General features: G+C 50.4%; 2 protein-coding genes across 9 annotated transcripts; both read left to right on the top strand.

The window, feature by feature from the left end:
- The first annotated feature begins 2,946 nt into the window (after positions 1 to 2,946).
- Positions 2,947 to 8,932, top strand: RGS16 (regulator of G-protein signaling 16). Of its 3 annotated transcripts, none has more exons than NM_001277544.4 (5): positions 2,947 to 3,074; positions 3,929 to 4,030; positions 4,656 to 4,717; positions 5,840 to 6,006; positions 6,492 to 8,932. In NM_001277544.4, exons 1-5 carry the CDS (start codon positions 2,995 to 2,997, stop codon positions 6,690 to 6,692), a joined length of 612 nt encoding a protein of 203 aa, NP_001264473.1. In that variant the 5' UTR covers positions 2,947 to 2,994; the 3' UTR covers positions 6,693 to 8,932. The 3 variants fall into 3 exon arrangements, with proteins under 3 accessions (NP_001264473.1, XP_040560472.1, XP_015145760.3); XM_040704538.2 differs by lacking the exon at positions 2,947 to 3,074 and adding an exon at positions 3,495 to 3,640 and having other exon boundaries at positions 6,492 to 7,766; XM_015290274.4 differs by lacking the exons at positions 2,947 to 3,074; positions 3,929 to 4,030 and adding an exon at positions 4,188 to 4,505 and having other exon boundaries at positions 6,492 to 7,766.
- Positions 8,933 to 11,278: 2,346 nt separating this feature from the next.
- Positions 11,279 to 16,783, top strand: RNASEL (ribonuclease L). Of its 6 annotated transcripts, none has more exons than NM_001031267.2 (8): positions 11,279 to 11,387; positions 11,637 to 11,862; positions 11,991 to 13,615; positions 13,947 to 14,035; positions 14,443 to 14,633; positions 14,736 to 14,859; positions 15,223 to 15,344; positions 16,221 to 16,783. In NM_001031267.2, exons 3-8 carry the CDS (start codon positions 12,166 to 12,168, stop codon positions 16,354 to 16,356), a joined length of 2,112 nt encoding a protein of 703 aa, NP_001026438.2. In that variant the 5' UTR covers positions 11,279 to 11,387; positions 11,637 to 11,862; positions 11,991 to 12,165; the 3' UTR covers positions 16,357 to 16,783. The 6 variants fall into 6 exon arrangements, 5 of the variants coding, with proteins under 5 accessions (NP_001026438.2, XP_040560477.1, XP_040560475.1 ...); XR_005861806.2 differs by adding an exon at positions 15,482 to 15,601 and having other exon boundaries at positions 11,293 to 11,862; positions 16,221 to 16,270; XM_040704543.2 differs by having other exon boundaries at positions 11,293 to 11,537; positions 16,221 to 16,781.
- The last annotated feature ends 192 nt before the right edge of the window (positions 16,784 to 16,975 follow it).

Here is a 16,975-nt window from a genome sequence, read left to right on the forward strand (position 1 = left end):
GGAATGCAGAGCCATAGACTCATTCAGCTTGGAGGAGACCTCTCAGATCCCCCAACCCACCCCACCCCAACATGCCCACGTCCCTCAGTGCCACATCTCCATGGCTCCGTGACACCTCCAGGGATGGTGATCCCACCACATCCCTGGGCAGCTGTGTCAATGCATCACTGCTCTTTGAGAGGAGAAATGTTTCCTGATATCCCTCCCTGCCCACAGGTGAGTGTTGGTTACACAGCCCATGCGGGGCTGCAGCCTCATTCAAAAAGAAAACCCCAGCAAGCTTGTTCTTCTACAGGAATCGCTGCAGTGCCATTTATCACCCCCTCTGTTCTCTTCCAGTCCCACTCTGTTGGCCCTAACGATCTTCTTTTATTGTTTTTCCCTTTCATCTGCAGCTCCTTTCCCTCTGAGCCTCCCCCTGAGCCGAACCGATTTGCATGCATCCAAGGGGAGAATCTGCCATCAGTGCTGCTCTGTCTCTGCTCCCAGTTAGGATATATTTAGCTGCTGCCTTTGTTGGGTTTTCTCCTAACTCTTTTTTTTTCCCCTTGCCGTTCAGTGTCTTTACAGAGCAGAAACGGAAAGGGAAGATTAAACTTACCTGCTGTCCAACACCAACACCCAACACCCCCCTGTGCAGACACAGCCCTCGGGGCACGGCCTTCAGGTGTTACCATCACCCATTGCTGCTGCTCTCAGTCAGCTGGAAAGGAGTCAGGTGAATCAGCATCACCCTCCTGGATGCAGTGGGACAGCCTGGTGCCATGCAAGCCCCATGGGAGGAAGAGAACCTCTATAAAACCTCAGCAGGAGGGAAACCATGGAACCATCAGGGTTGGAAAAGATATCCAAGATATCCATCTATTCAGCCTTCAGCCTGACCTATAAGATGCACCACTGTCTCCCATCCACTCATGCGTCAGCTCTTCCTCTTCTCCCCTTACCTCCCATCCCTTTCTGTACCCTTCCCATTCCACCAAACCCTCTGCCCGCATCCCTCAGCTCCTTCCCTATTGCTCCCATTCCCCACGCCCAACACCTGCTCCCTATTTACCGCAGCTCCTCTTCCTTCTTCCACGTCTCTTCCAGCAAAAATCCCTATAGGGAAATAGCAACGGGGAGATTCTTATCAGCAGGACTGGGTGCTGGGACCATGCTGGTGCCATGGGCGGTGGGCTTCGTGCTGCCAGTGTTGCAGCATGCTGATGGGAAGGCAGCCCAGCTCCGGGCGTTGCGACACAGCTGGGTTTTTGTGTTCCAAGACAAGGGCTGATAACACAGAACGCAGGCTGGAGCTGCGGGAGGCTGCTAAGCTAAATGAGACAGGAAGCACGTAATTAAATTAGATATTGAACAGAATGAAGACATCTGAGTACACACACATCGTTGGGCTCAGAAGCTATTGCATAACCCTAATGAAGAGCTGTGCATTAGAAAATATTGCCTGGCAGGGGCTCAGGTACAATTTCCCACGGCTTTGCACATCTTCTGGCTGAGCAGCCTTGCTGCCCAAGAAGATGCAGCCTTTGGCTGGCTCTTCATTTTAGGTTTAGGTTGGATTTCAGAAAGAATTTCTTCCTAGAAAGGATGGCCAAGCCTTGGAGCAGGCTGCCCAGGGAAGAGGGGGAGTCCCCCATCTCTGGCGGTGTTGAAGAGACGCGTGGATGTGACACTAATGGACAAGGGCTAGTGGTGGGTCTCCGTAGGTCAGGCTGAAGGTCGGACTTGGTAATTTTGGATATCTTTTCCAACCCTGATGGTTCTGTGGTTTCCCTCCTGCTGAGGTTTTATAAAGGTTCTCTTCCTCCTGTGGGGTTTGCATGGCCCAGACTCTCATTGCAGCCTTTTCCTCGCTTCTGACTTCCATCAACCTTCTCTCACCTGAGCTGAATGGTTCAAAAGATGCTATAGCGGGGATGAGGTATGTCTACACCTTAGTTCTATGGGGAAAAGCAGTGGGGAGGAAGGGTCTGGAGCAAAGCGAAGGCTGGAACGTCAGGGCCAGCAATCAGAACCACAAAACATCCCAAGTTGGAAGGGAAACACAAGGATCATAGAATGGTCTAGGTTGAAAGGGACCCTAAAGATCACCTAGCTCCAGCCCCGCTACCATGAGCAGGTTGCCTCCTGTGGGCTCTGGCCATTACTGTGTTGGCTTGATGGTGGCAGTGGGGCAGCAAGGCAGGAGGCAGCCTGAGTTCATGCAAAATGCCTGTGCTGGCTGCTGAGCTGGTGCTAATGGGAGAAGTGTGGAGGAAGGAGAGGATGAGGAGTATCCATTCAGTTCAGTTCCCATCGTTTTGCATGTTTCCGTGCCTTAGTTTCAGTAGAGTTTCAGCTCTACTCTTCCCATCACCAGTTCCCACTGGGATGCCCCTTTACCAGGTGTTTCCCCACACAACGTTCAGTCTTTCATCAGTGCCCTCCCCTTCTCCCAGAAAATCTGTGATAAAGAGACACGGGTGGACATCAGCCCTCATTTAACCAGCCTTGAACTTGGCCATGGTGCACTCTGTCTAGTGCCAAAACGTCACATCTCTCTCGTGCCAGAGGAGCTGCCACGGGGTCAGCAAGGTGTGCCGTTCCCCATGTCCCTGCTGCAGTGATGCCACCACGCCAGCCTTTGCCGTGCAGGGACGAGGGTTTGGAGTCATCAGCCAGTGGGATGGCGCTGACTAATTGCTTGTCCCCTTCGCCGTCCCCGCAGTTACTCAGCAGGCTGCACACGTCTGTGGACGCGAGCCTGTTTTTTTCCACTTATCGAGGAAGTGGTGCTGACTGGTGATGCTCAAGGACGAGCCTCCCACCCCCTCCCTTTGCACCTACCCAAGCTGTTATCTTCTCTGCTGGTGCCGAGCAGCTGTTGGTTGGCTGGAGGCTGGAGCAGAGCCGGGTACCCTCCCAGCCCTCCCGCCCCATATAAGCACAGCTTCTCGGCGCTATTCCAGCCAGCAGCACGCGACGCAGCAGCACAGGTGGTGCCCCGAGGATCCGATGAGTTGCTGGATGCCTCGGTGCCCAGCTCTCAGCATGTGCCGAGGATTGGCTGCGCTTCCCATCGCTTGCCTGGAGAGGTAAGGGGCTTTCCCACACCACAGTGCTGGGAAGCAGAGGGTTAGCTGGAGATGATGCTCCTGACATCGGACCAGCCTCTGCTGTCATGATGTTCCGATAGAAATCAGGGTGCAGACAGCATTGAACTCAGCTAGGGACGGCTGCAGGATTTCCTGTGTTTCCCAGGGAGGGGTGTAGAGGTAAAACACATAGGCTGCCCCACACCTCACCGTGTGCACACACGAGGTTTGTTCTGCTGTCTCCGTCCCCTCGCAGGTTGGCAGCAGCACTGTTTTAGTCGAGGTGCTCACAGCACTCGGTGACATCCTGCCAAACATGGCTACGAAGCCGTGCAATGCTGGTGCCCTGACATTTAAGCACTTATTTTTGCACGGGCGCCCTGGGACGGCAGCAGGAGCTGCAGCACGCAAATAGCAGCAGGGCTGCGCGCTGCCAGAGGACCCTGGGGAGAGGAGCGGATTTAGCAACAGCTCCTGCCCTGTTGCTGCAGGACACCCAGTGGTGACGCATCCGGCTCTGAGTTGGCACCACCGCTGCTGTGCTGTCCAGGTCCCCGAGGCATGGGGTAGGTGATGGTGACAGCTCTGTGGCACCCCCAAAAAGCAGGGGGGCAGCTGCAGCAGCACAGCATGGAGATGCTCCCTCTCTGCTGAGCAGAAGGCGAGCGCTGTGATTCTTCCAGCTCGCTGCGGAGCACAGTTGCCAGGGAGCAGAAAAAGCCATTAGGGGATTGCTTGTTGCATGAGGCAGAAAGCAAGAAAGCCAGAGAGCTGGAGGAGAGAGGGCTGCCCCTGTGAACAGGGATGGTGGTGGCGGTCCCCACGTTCCAACCTCTCCACTTCCTCCCTTCCAGAGCCAAAGAACTCAAGACCCGCTTGGGGATCCTGCTGCATAAACCGGAGCTGAGACACGGCATCGGGGCAGCAGGCAAGCTGCAGCTGGGCTCCAGGAGGAGGTAAGCCGAGGCTGTGGGTCCCCTTGGGCTGGGCTGTCCCTGGGGATGCTCTGCTTGGCTGGGAGGATGCGGTGCAGCTCGTCCCGGTGGTCCCGCCCCGCTGCCTGCCACGTCCCAGCTCCACCAGTTATAAAGAAGGGTTGGAGAGGGATGCACCGGCATTAGGCAGAGTGGGGGTTTAGCATCAAGCTGGAAAGCCAGAGGGCTCCCACAGGTGCCGGTATCTCAAAGCCGTGCCTGAGTCCCCCAGGGAATGCATACAGCACTAAAAACCAAATACTGAACCTTGCGGCTGTCGGCCAGACGCCTGCATGCAGAGGGGGCTCTGCTGGGCTGCTACTGGGGAAAAGGGCTCCGCTGAGCATCCTCTAGAGAAGACTGCCCAGCCAAAGCTCCATCAGATGGAGCTGAGGTCTGGTGAGCCATCAGGGAACGTTAAAGAAAGGGGAAAAGAGAAAGGAAAGAGGGCTCACAGGTAAAGGATACTGGGGTCTCACTGCGGCTTCCTGCTCGTGCTGCTGCTTCCCTTCTTCTGCTGTCTCATCGTGAGCTGCTTTAATGAAGTGCTCCCATCCTTCGCCGGCAAGATGGCAAGCTTCACGTCCTGTTGTTTGTTCTTTTGCAGAGACTCCTCACGAGAGGTGCTTGAGTGGAGGGAATCCTTCGACCAGCTCCTCAAGAGTAAAAGTGAGTCGGATTTTGTTTTTTCCTCTTTATAAGAGCATGTAGGATGTATCCTGGAGTCAGGTCTCCTCCTCAATTAGCTGCTCTAGAAACTCGGAAGGTGCCCTCGTGCCCAGAGTGCAGGCAGGTCCCTGTGGCTTTACCCTTCCTGTGGCTTTACCCTTCCCTTCTGGCTGGATATTTTTGGGGGTCAGAAGTGCTGTCTCACAGCTTTGTGGGCCGTGGGCATGCTGAGCAGTGGCACGTACCTTCAGCTGGAGGGTATCTCTCCATTACGTTCTCTGGGCTCACGTCTGCTGCCCGTGTAGCTGCTTTCATGCAGGATTTCATTGCTTTGGAAAACATTGCTGCCCTCTGTCTGCCCATCCTATACCTCTCCAATGGCTCTTACACGGAGAGAAGGCGTTCAATTGCCGTGCTGAGATGCACACCTCCATTTTTCCTCTCCAAAATTTATGGCAGTGCACACGGTTCATGTAAGGTGTTGTACCCGTAGGGCCAGCAAGGAGACCAAATCTGAACACAAAAGTATTTGTCTGCTTCAATTTATTCCATGGCAACAGACAGTCCTTCCGCAGTGCTAGTCCAGGGTCACACATCTTTTTTCCAGCCCTCGTCATGCGCTGTGAAGGTTAGCGAACATATCCAGCTTTGTAACTCAATAAATACATCCCCCAAGCCTGGTTCCCGGGCTGCAGGCACTCTCCCATACTCCTCACATCTCATTCCCCTGAATCCCAGCTGAGAAATAAAAATGAAGCCATCTCTCCTTGATTCCCGCAGGCATACTCATATCTCAGTGGATTTTCCCCTTCGTAGAATTAGCTCTTTTCCGAAGCTGTAAAGAAACCACTCTAAAGACTCATTACAGAAAGGTCAGATAAATAAAACTGGAGGATTATTTGTCTGTGGGAAAGGATTTTATTGGAGCCTTAAGGCCAGTTAGCAGAGGTTCAGAGTTGCTGGAGTTTGTCCAGAGGGAAAGGAAATCCACAGACGCTGTGGTATGGTCTTCCCAGGGAGATGGTGGGCAATGCCACATCCAGCAGCCCCACCGCCTCCCAGTGCAAGTCCTGATGACTTCTTCCCCCCCAGCCCCACTCACCGCCTGTCCCTCTGTTGCAGATGGGGTGACCGCCTTCCACACCTTCCTGAAGACTGAGTTCAGCGAGGAGAACTTGGACTTCTGGCTGGCCTGCGAGGACTTCAAGAAGACCCGCTCCAAAACCAAGCTGGCCTCCAAAGCCAACAGGATCTTCGAGGAGTTTGTCCAAAGCGAGGCACCCAGAGAGGTGAGAGCTGACCCTGCCTCTGCTGCATGGCACTGGATGGGATGGGGAAGGGATAAAACATCCTAAAATATCCATTGGGTTTCGTTAGATGCTATTCCAGCTCGGTGGGAAGGCTTGGCCTCATTGACCTGAGCTTTCCGATCTCATGTGGTGACCCAAAATGAAGGGGTGTAAAGGCCTGCAAGTTTCATACGAGGAAAAAAATATTCTCAGAAGGAATGGTGAAGCATTGGCACAGGCTGCCCGGAGAGGTGATGGAGTCACCATCCCTGGGGGTTTTCAAGGGAAGGGTAGATACTGCACTTAGTGACATGGTCTGAGCAGTCAGGGGCACAGGTTGATGGTGGGTCTTGATGATCATAGAGGTCTTTCCATCCGTAATGATTCTATGATTCCATGTCTTCACCCTCATTAGGATAAGCCTGCTCCCCTCCCCACGTTTGGCCAGTGCCAAGCTAACAATTATGGGCACTCCTTCCTTGCAGGTCAACATTGACCACGAAACCAGGGAGATCACCAGGAAGAACCTGACGGGAGCCACCTCCGCTTGCTTCAATGAGGCGCAGGCGAAGACCCGCACCCTGATGGAGAAGGACTCCTACCCCCGCTTCCTGAAGTCAGCCTCCTACCAGGACATGACCAAGCAGGCCACCAGCCGCAGCATCAACAAGCGTTTGCACACCTGACCCATGCCCAACACCAAACCCACTCCGGGTGGGCACCCAGGGCCTGGTGGTGGGGTTTTGGCTGAAATCCCAGCCTTCCAGCAGGACGCCCAGGACCTTGAGCGCTCCCACCGAGGCTGCCCTACGGAGAGGCCTTCCCACCCCACTGCCGGTGGTCCCATTGCTGGGCTGCGCAGGGTTGAAGCCACCCACATGTCAGCAAGAAGAGCGGTGGGCCCGGGAGCAGCACAGCCCTAACAGTGACATTTCTATCCTTTCCTTAAGCTTCGTGGCCTGCAGGCTGCACCCGAACTTAGGTCACATGCATTTTTATTATTGTTCTTATTTATTTTATGGTTATTGTTATGATATGTATTTATGAGAAGAGCACTGCTCAAAGCATGCGCACATCCCTTGCTCGGAGGAGCTTGTAAATTAATTTATTTTAGGTATTGCAGCACTTAGCATGCCTCCCACGGCTTCTGTATAATAACTGCAAGAGAGAAAAATAGCTTTGCAACGCAACCGTGGAGCAAGGTATGCAAATAGCAGCAGGGAGAGCTGCATCGAACTGGGTCTGAGGTTTCCTGGGAGCATGGAGGACCATTGATGGCCATAAAAGGATGCTTTGCGGTTCATGCCGTTTCCCTTTTTTTTGCCCTTAAATAGAGCTCTGTGGCCGGCACCTCGGCACGTGGGCTAGCAGCTTGTCCTAGGCAGAGAATAGCAGTGCAGGAGGGCAGTTTGAGTGTTGAAAACTTATTTTTAAATCACTTAGGAGGCAAAAGCTGGGTCTACAGTTTGGTTTACAGTTGGGTCTGGTGTTGCCCTGGCCCGTCTGCAGCTGAGGAACCCCAAGGACCAGCTTAAGGATGTTGTTCCGAGTCCTCTTCCCGCTTCTACCTCTGAGTCTGGTGGGTCCCGGCTGCATTCACAGGGCTATTTGAGCAGTTCTGTTATTTATTATTTACTTTTACAACTGGAACCACTTTCGTTGTGTTACTGAAGTGAACGGCATACAGAGGTCCATTTTTGCTACGAACGTGACGTCATGGTCAGAAAATAAAACACAAAGAGGGCAATGCTGTGACACCATTATTGGTTGTGGGCTCTTCATTAACTTTCTCTTTCAGCCTTTTGAGGGGGGCCGTTACAAAGCACACAGTGTAAGGAAAGCTGCTTGCGGTTCGTGGCTTGAGGCCACCTACAGCCCCTTTGAAACCTGTGACCTGAGAAGCACAGAGAGGGAAGGGGAAACTTGTGAAGAGTAAAACTTCCTCATGGTACCAGAAAGGGTGTTGGAAACCACCCAGCCATGCTGAGAACATATTGCCTCCCAAGGTCCAGGATGCTTCATCCAAGCACCACCCGGAATAACAACCAAACCAAGCATGCCTTTAAACCTCCTACTTTCTATTTATTGCCTCTATGGGATGCAAAATGAGCTGGGTTGAGGAGAGCATGAGTGCAGTGTGAGGGAGAGCTGTGTTGTAGATGATGGTCACTCAGATCCCAGGGCAATGCTCTTAACACAAATGGGTCTCTACCATTAAGAGATGTTTGCAAGCGACAGCCTCCCTAACAAACACTCCTGTCTCTTCTGGCATGGTCACACATTCCAAACGTCATCGTTTGCTGTAAAATACATCAGCTCTTCTTCTACAGTTGTCATGCACCTAAATGGAGGAAGAGAGATTAAGCTGCCCGCCTTATCTTCTGTTCAAGGAATGAGGTGAAAGACTGCCAGCATACGTTTAAACGACCCAGAAATAAAGGCTCCGTGAGAGCAACAAATGGCACAGAGGCAAATAGGAACAAAATCACGTCCATTTGATTTGTGGGGTCTAACAGCAAAAAATACTTTGTCTTGTGCACTTTGACATGAATTTAAACGTGATTTTCTATTGAAAAAAAAAAATCAGTTTGGCCCCCTAAAAAATTGGTCAGATTGGCATTATTTCATTTCACAAAGAGAAAACTCCATTGACAAAACCACATGCTTGCACTTAATGCATCCTTCACGGCTGGCAAAGCCCCATGCTCATATAACAAAGCCTTGGGAAAAAAAAAAACAACCAAACCCAAACTACAGACCCGCCTTGAGAAAGCAGAGCTGAAGCCTCCCATAAACCATGGCCAAAGTTTCCCAGGGTGAGGTGTGGGAATTTGGGATCAGAAGGGACATGCTGATATGTGATTGCATGCGTTCGTCCATTATGTATTACAGAAAGGCAATCTGCAAATAAATGCTCCAACACGAAGGGCAGTATTCCTCCTTTCTGGCTCTGCAGGGTGCTGAGCACGGCGCTGGGCTTTGCAGCCATATGCTCCATGCTGGCTCTGATGCACTGCAGCTGTAAGCCAGGCACAGCTGCTGGGGAAGGGCAGAGGGTGGGAAACAGATGGGAGAAGCAGTGCTGGGATCCCCCTCCCAGCTGGAGAAATGCATTTAAGTTTATGTCCACAGGGTGGGTGCCTGTTTGACCTACTTTGGGTGCCTCCAGCGGGTCTGTTCTGCTCTTCTTGTCCATGCGCTGTGGATGGTGACCTGCTTGGCGGGGTGCTTGTATGTCTGGGTGTTGCCCTCACCTCTTCTTGGGCCCACTTGCTGATGGATGTGCTGTTTAGAGTCGGTTTTCTTTGTGCTGGTGAGAACAGAGCAGCAGCCCAGAAGGGAAGCAAAATACAGATAGGAAGCGTAGCAGTGCTCTACTGCAGAATGAGCTTTGGTTAGTGCTTCAGGTTGGATATTGGGAAGCATTTCTTATCTGGGTGGTGATGCATCGGCACAGGCAGCCCAGGGGAGCCGTGGGGGCATGGGGGCATCTCTGGAGGTGTTCAAGAAATGTGGAGTTGTGACATTGAGTGATGTGGTAGGCAACACTGGGAGTCAGTGGGTGGTTAGACTAGAAGATCTTAGAGGTTTTTTCCATCCATAGTGATTCTGTACTCAGAGCTCCACCTGCCAGGGTTTAGGTCACATCTTCCTGTAGACTATTTTCCAGTGCTCTGCTCCAGCGTGGCAGTGTGGCCAAGCATATAAATCCTGGGATGTTCTCAGTTAGAAATATAATAAGGAAGGAAGTACAAAGAACACGAAAAAAAAGAAGCCCCATCCCTACTATTCTTGGATTCTGTAAAAATTGTTTTGACTTAGCAGGCAATTTCTGTTGTTGTGTTTTAGCTCATGTTTATTTGTGGCCAGTGCGTGGATGCTATCTCAAGGGAGAGCTGCAAACTGGGTGTGTGTCCATCAGCACAGAGGAACAAGAGGGCTTGCATCACTGTGTGCCTGGTTTCCCTGCTTGTTGGGTCCGTAACCCATCTCCTGAGCCCTCTGCTTTGCTGCTGTGCAGGCATACAGCATGGTAGCCATCACTTTTCCATCCTTTGGCTGCTCTCTGTCCTCAGCTTGGCTTTTTGTTTTTCTGATCCGAATGCTACTCTGCCTACTGCCATGCTGTGAAGCTGAGCTTTTGCACTGCAGCCCCCAAAAAGCTGTTGTGGTGTCTGAGGCATCCTGAGTCTGTTTCTATGTCTTGCTGGCAGTAATCACATTTGCAAACGGTTTGTATTGTGGCTAACAATTTCTGATGGTGCATCTGTCAGAACTGGCTCCCTTTCATCTTTATACTATTAAACAGCAAACTGCTTCAGCGTAGTTGGGTGGCATCGGTATTTTTGTGTTGTAACTCGGATTCCTCTTTTAATAATAGGTTGCAAGGATCACGCTCAAAGAGCTGCAATGCAGGCCTGCTTCAAGCCAAAGATGACTCTTTGGAAGAGGCTTCTGGACCATAAATAAGCACAGGCTGCCCAGGAGGGTGGTTGGGGTCACCGTCCCTGGAGGTGTTCCAGAACCATGGAGATGTGGTACTGAGGGATGTGGGCAGTGGGCATGGTGGGAGTGGGTTATGTTTGGACCTGATGGTCCCAGAGTTCTTTTCTAATCTAAATAAGTCTTTGATACTTGGACAGCTGGACTGAAAATGCCTGTGCTCTCCACGTCTACCGGCCAGCAGCTTGGAAACCATGGAGCGATGGCAGAGTTGCCTATGGTTATCTAAAACTGGTACTCTGTGGGTGAAGAAGCTGTGCTGAGTCTGTAGCAGGCTACCTCGAGTGGTGCTGTAGAAGAGGAAGATATAAAAGGTGATCATAGGGTGACAGCAATCAAGGATGATGTAGGGGGCAGCTGCCTTCTTCCAGTACGGCTTGGTGATCCCCTGGCTGAGACTGGTCTGTTTGGTCATGAGAACGGACACTGCAAGCAGGTTTGCAGACCTCTGCTGCATGCTGAAAATGCCCCCCAAAACACCTCCCAAAAGCTCATTTTTTTTCTCCTCCAGAAGTGAGTGCAACCCTTCCGGGTGCTGCTCCATCCCATGGCAGCTCGTTCTTGGCAAAGCTGCTCCCTGCCTCTGAAGCTGTCTTAAGCTGTTGCTGGGCTCGCAGCTGATTAGAGGATCCTGTTCTTGTCTGCCTGATTATGCCAGCTGGTTATGGCTGACAAAGAGTGTCTGCAGGCAGGGCTGTATGACTGCGTTTTCTCTGGCTGAGAGCCAGTGGGATGGGCCAGAAATGATTAACGCTCCTTTGGGCGGGCTGTTTGCAGTTCTGCATCTCGGAAGAGGAAGAAGAAAAGAGGGGAGGAGGGACGTAGATCTCCATCTTGCACGCCTCTCTCCCCCCCCTTTTGCTTTCCAGGGCTTGCAGGTTCTCTTTGCTGGGGATGGAATGCTTGGTGGGGCTGGAGGGGTGGGGGTGAGGGTGTCAGCCAAATACAGTGTTCGGTTACTGCTTTGTGGTTTGGGAGAAGAGAGGGAAGGAAGGCATAATAGAATAGGATCTTTGTCTTTCTTCATGGTACGTTGCTGTGAATTTAAACTTTGGCTTCTTGCATAAGAACTGCCTTGCCCCTTTTCTGATTAGTTCAGATAAATTACCTAGGATTCTGCTTGTCAGGCAGGAGAATGGCAGTTTCTGCCTGCATGCTGTGTTCTGCTGCAACTGGATGGGACCAGCTTATTGGGTACACTGCAGGAAATCCATCATGACTTTAATAATAGTGAGAACATCCTAAATTCACTCCATCCCTTCAATCAGATGTGCCAGCCCCATGGGAGACACCTGCTTCTGTTGTGGTCAGTGAAATGGAGCAAGCAATGAGGATGAACGCATGTGTCCCCCAGTAAGTGCTGTAGTCATGCTTCTCTCAGCTAGCATTGGCATTACTAGCCTTAGTTGCTCCTCTCACATCTGCAAGGCATCAGTGTAAATGATGGCTTAACCAAATGGAGTCTTCTGTTTATCAATTAGGTGAAGACTGTGAAGCCAATATCTCACCTAGTGCATTCCATCAGTCAGACCCGGAGCATCCCTCTTGATAAAGACACTGAGTGTTGCACTTAACCTGTCCTTCACTGAGATCCCTGGATCTTTCATATTCATTGGGTGAGGAACATCAGGGTGCAGAGTCCTCCCTGTGACCATTATGGAGCCTGGAGCCCACGGTCAGCAGGAGGCATCTACCACGTCTAGCATGCAGAGAGCAGAAAGCATTGCCTCTGAGTTAAATGATGCCTTGCGATATGGCCAGAGGGAAAAGGTGCTGGAGCTGCTGGAGAATGGGGCAGATGTGAACTCCAAAGTAGAATTTGGATGGACGCCGCTTCACAGTGCTGTGCAATCTGGTGACAAGGAGATGGTCCAACTCTTGCTGGACAAAGGTGCGTGCCCACACGCCAGGAAGGATAATGGTGGCACTGTGTTTATTGAGGCAGCCATGGTGGGAAACGTGGAAATCCTGGAGCTCCTTTTTGGTTGTGGGTTTAACATTAATGACAGTGACAATAATGGATTCACTGCTTTCATGGAAGCTGCTTGGTATGGGAAGGAGGAAGCCTTGCGGTTCCTGCATAGCAAAGGTGCAGACGTGAATATGAGAAGGAATGCCAGTGAGGAGAAGAAGAAACTGAACAAGGGAGGGAAGGCTGCACTGATGGATGCCTGCTGGGGAGGCCACTTCTCAGTGGTAAAAACTCTTATCCAGGAGATGGGGGCTGATGTGAACATTTGTGACAATGAAGGTAGGAATGCCTTGATCCATGCCCTCAAAGATTATCAAAGGGGAAAAAGTGAGTCGGATGTCTTTGAAATAGGCCGTTTCCTGCTGGACCATGGTATTGATGTCAACTGCAAAGATGAAGCTGGCAGAACTGCCCTCATTCTAGCTGTGCAAAGGAAGAATACAAGTTTGGTGAAAGCTCTGTTGGACAGGGAGGACATAAATATTGATGACGCGGATGAGGATGGCCAAACAGCTCTGATGGTGGCTGTAGAGAAAAACGCTTATGATATAGCAGAGATGCTGTGTAAAAAAGGTGCAAGGGCTGACACTGGGAAACTTATTGCTGTTGCAAATAGGAACCGTGCTAGTGAAATGGCATGCCTCCTTCTGAAGTATAACACCGAGTTTGTTCCAACACAACGTGACAACTGGGAGCCAAAGAGCAAACGTTGGAGGCACCAGCTGCAAAGTCTTCATAAAATGTATCGCCCCATGATTGGCAAATTAAAGGTGTTTCAGTGCGTCTCTCAGAGAATTCAGAGCGCTTCCCAGGGTGACATCTACCTTGGGCTCTACGATGGGATGGAGGTGGCAGTATGGATACACCGCCGTGCAGAAGGCGTCAAGGAGAAAACATTCCTTGACCAATGTGGGAGCTGCGAACATCTACTGAAGCTCTTCCAATCTGAGCAAGAAAAGGGCTGCATGTATTTGTGCTTCACTCTCTGGGAGAAAAACCTCGAGGAGCATCTGCAGGACCCAGAAGACCAAAAGGATTACAAAGGCATCCTGAAGATGATCTTCCAGGCAGTGAGAGAGCTGCACTCACTTGGGTTTGCTCACCAGGCTCTGCATCCCAAGAACTTCCTGATAGGTTGGTTGGTTTTTGTTGTTTTGGTGTTTTTTTGTTGTTTCCTGTTGCCTAACACCCCCCCATTTTAAAAGCTGCTCTTCAGCTATGAAAGACTGATGCAGATATGCTTATGCAGAATGGCATTAGTTCTCTGGATAAGCACAGATGTGTTCCAAATAGCCCTGGGGGAGTGAACAGAGTAGCTTTCATGTCTCATTAGATCTGCTTGCGTTTCTGGGCTTTGCAGATAGCTCAATCCACAGCAGTCTCTCCAGAGATCTGTTTTCTAAAGAAAGCAGTGACAAGCTTGTATCAGTGCTCCTCACTTGTAATCATCCTCTTATTTCTCCAGATTTAGGTGGCAAAATTTACTTGGCGGATTTTGATAACACCAGAAAGCTGACTGAAGGCAAAACAGAACTTATCAACAAAGACTTAGAGGTAACTTCCATCCAAACCAATATATGGTTTCAAATCTCAGGTTATTTCTAATGCTTTCTTTTGCTGTGATTTCTAGGGCCATCTCTTGTGCATCCTCAACTAGAAGATGTGTTGCTTTTGGGGCAAGCCCATGTCACAACAGACCACATATGAGAATAGCAGTGATTGGGATGTAAGGCTTGCTTGGGCTGGTGCTGGGACACCTACAGACACCTTGGGTTCTGGGTTATGGTCTTTGCCCCATCTCGTTGGGCACAAACCTTCATAGTTCCTATCCATGTGTATTTGCACACCTGTGCACACCCGCAGACCCATGTTGACTTATACGTTCTGCTCATTTAGGAGTACTGGTCCCATTTCTTCCATTTGGTAAGAACGTTCACGCATCTTGATGTGTTTCTTTGCAGAACCTCAGCAAGCTCATGCTGTATGTTTTAACCGGGGGTAAGAAGCCCCTTAATGAAGTCAGTACTGAGGATATGGCTGCAGTTTCCATGGATCATGAGGAGGCTTTGGACCTTATTGATAGCCTGGCCTCTCATGATGAACGGGGCTTGGAAGGTCTGAGCGAGCACCCTTATTTCTGGAGCAAGCAGAGGTAAGCCCTAAGAGCACAAAGAATAGTTGTTTGTGCAGGATTTGCCTGTGATGCTGGGAATGGTGTTAGCTGTTGCAGCTAATGAAGGCCCTTGTTCTGCAGGAAGTTCAACACCCTGAAGAATATATGGAATAAAATCAAAGATCTGACTGATGATGATAAAAAGGATGCTTATAACACTCTTAATGCTGGAGAACCTATTCCTTACCCAAACTGGACTAAGCAGGTAAACCTCTTCTCTTTGGGTTGATGAGAGGTTGGAGCTAGACCTTCAACTAGAAGTTTTCCTCAGTCTGGAATCCAAGACTCTGGATTCTCTCCTCCTCTCCAGGCCTGTAGATTTTCATAATCTATTGTGCCATGTTGACAGTCCTAATATGAATGCTATGCCTTGGCCAGGCAGGAGGATCAGGGAGTCTGTATGGTGTGTGCCCTGTAGAGCTCATGTTGGTCAACATGCTTGTGAGTGCCACAGAGTGTACCCATGCAAGGTGATGTCCCTGCAGAAAGGCAGGAGTTGTGATAAGTAAAAGCAGATGTGCTGCTTTCATGGTGGGCAGGGAATAAATAATCCGTAACCTTATTTCAGATTGATCCAGAGATTCTGTGCATCATGAGTAATTCCAGTGTTGGGAAAAAATTCATCTACACAAAAAAGATCACAGACCTACTGAGGCTCATCAGAAATCTGGATGAACACCCTAATAAGAGGTACGTGTTCACATGCTTGTCCCTGCCACGGTTGCGTTGTTGGACATCTGTGAGTATCAGTGAGTTTGAGAGCAAAATCTCCTTCAGAAAGGAGCCCGGGATATGGGAGGAAGCTCATTAAAACTCCTTTTTTTCAGGGGTTGCTTCCTTTGGTAGCACAGTAGTGTATAAAGGGCTGTGTAACACCTCCTGAGGGTGAGAATGGAGCTTGCTCAGAGGGTTAAACTTGAGATTTTGAAGCAACATCTGGCTCCCAGGTTTGTATCATCCCTCACTCGAACCTTGTGGAAGCCTCCCTGCTGCCTGCTTCTGTTTCCAAAGTGCCGTTACTGAGCTGAGGCAGTCTGAATCATAGAGTCACTAAGGTTGGAAAGACCACTAAGATCATTGAGTCCAATCATCTAACCACCGACCCACGCTCTAAACCACACCACTCAGTGCCCCATCTACCCTTCCCCTGAAAACCTCCAGGGATGGCGAATCCATCACCATCCTGGGCAGCCAGTGGCTCAGTCAGTGCTCCTGAAGAGCTGCTGGACTGCCCAAGCCTTTACAGCCATGGGCATTTCACATCTGAGGCTAGAGGTCTCTGGTGACATAGGCACTAACTCCAAGTCATGCTTGCACCAAGGCTAATGGCCAGCACTGCTCTTCTGTGAAGATGCAGGTGGAGGTGCTGGAGAAATAGATCTGCACTCCATCTTTTTGCTTAGGGAAAGCATACAAAGGTTCAGCTCAAGGACTCATAGGAAACCTTGCTGTGTTATCAGAATGGCTTTTTCTCTGCAAGGGAGGAATTGAGGCATCACGGGTTCCTTGGATGTCCTTTTAAAAACCTTTCATTTTTGGTTTTATTTTTTGTTCTTTCTCCTTCAGGATCAGTGAAATAACAGGAGACTATGCTGAGTATTTCCTGAAGCTCTTTCCAAAACTGACCATTTATGTCTACAACCGTTTACGCCAGCATCCCAGATACAGTCACTTCATAGACATTCAGGACCCTTCTCCATAGGAGGCCATTGTGTCACGTCCCGTGGATGATCCCACTTTCTCTGCCTCTTTCAGCTGCAAAAGGGTTGAAGAAAGTGGGTAAGGAGATGAGAGCACAGGCAGGGGACTTGGTCTGAGGAAGTGGAATATGGTTCAGGAGTGTCTGGTGTAGGAACCATGGGCTTGGGAGAGGAGCCAAGCTCAGTGAACCTCCCTATCTCTCCAAGCTTGACTACCCCTTGGAGATGGAGACCTTGTGGCATCTTGATTGTCCCAGGGGTTTCTTGTTTCCCTGTTAACAGCTTTCAGGAGGTGGCACAATGGTTACATAGTGCTTATGGAATATTTTCCAGCTGTTGAATGGGTTTTAAGTGCTTTGAAAAACTGACTGCTGTCCTACTAGCCTATGCAGAGCCAAACTGGGAATAAACTTGCTTGGAGAACTGACACTTCCTATGCTCTTCTATGAATGAGGTACCTCATCCTTCCCTGAGAGAGGAAAGCATTCTGACGCTGTAGTGGGCACTGAAGGCTTCCTCTCCTTGGGTGCATAACACCTCTTGGGAGATGGGCTGTATGGAGGACTAGTTGTTTTGCTTTCATGGGGTGAGGATTTCATGGCTGAGTTGATGTGCAAAGAT

This window comes from Gallus gallus, chromosome 8, assembly GCF_016699485.2.
Source record: "Gallus gallus isolate bGalGal1 chromosome 8, bGalGal1.mat.broiler.GRCg7b, whole genome shotgun sequence".
In the NCBI taxonomy this organism is placed as follows: domain Eukaryota; kingdom Metazoa; phylum Chordata; class Aves; order Galliformes; family Phasianidae; genus Gallus; species Gallus gallus.

What these genes read in the sequence shown, in the direction of transcription:
- RGS16 (NM_001277544.4), top strand. Translation starts at nt 2,995, where the DNA reads ATGAGTTGCTGGATGCCTCGGTGCCCAGCTCTCAGCATGTGCCGAGGA. An exon ending in CCAGCTCCTCAAGAGTAAAA is followed by an intron (nt 4,718 to 5,839) that starts GTGAGTCGGATT and finishes CCTCTGTTGCAG; the next exon opens with ATGGGGTGACCGCCTTCCAC. An exon ending in AAAGCGAGGCACCCAGAGAG is followed by an intron (nt 6,007 to 6,491) that starts GTGAGAGCTGAC and finishes CCTTCCTTGCAG; the next exon opens with GTCAACATTGACCACGAAAC.
- RNASEL (NM_001031267.2), top strand. Translation starts at nt 12,166, where the DNA reads ATGGAGCCTGGAGCCCACGGTCAGCAGGAGGCATCTACCACGTCTAGC. An exon ending in TTATCAACAAAGACTTAGAG is followed by an intron (nt 14,036 to 14,442) that starts GTAACTTCCATC and finishes GTTTCTTTGCAG; the next exon opens with AACCTCAGCAAGCTCATGCT. An exon ending in TATTTCTGGAGCAAGCAGAG is followed by an intron (nt 14,634 to 14,735) that starts GTAAGCCCTAAG and finishes CTTGTTCTGCAG; the next exon opens with GAAGTTCAACACCCTGAAGA.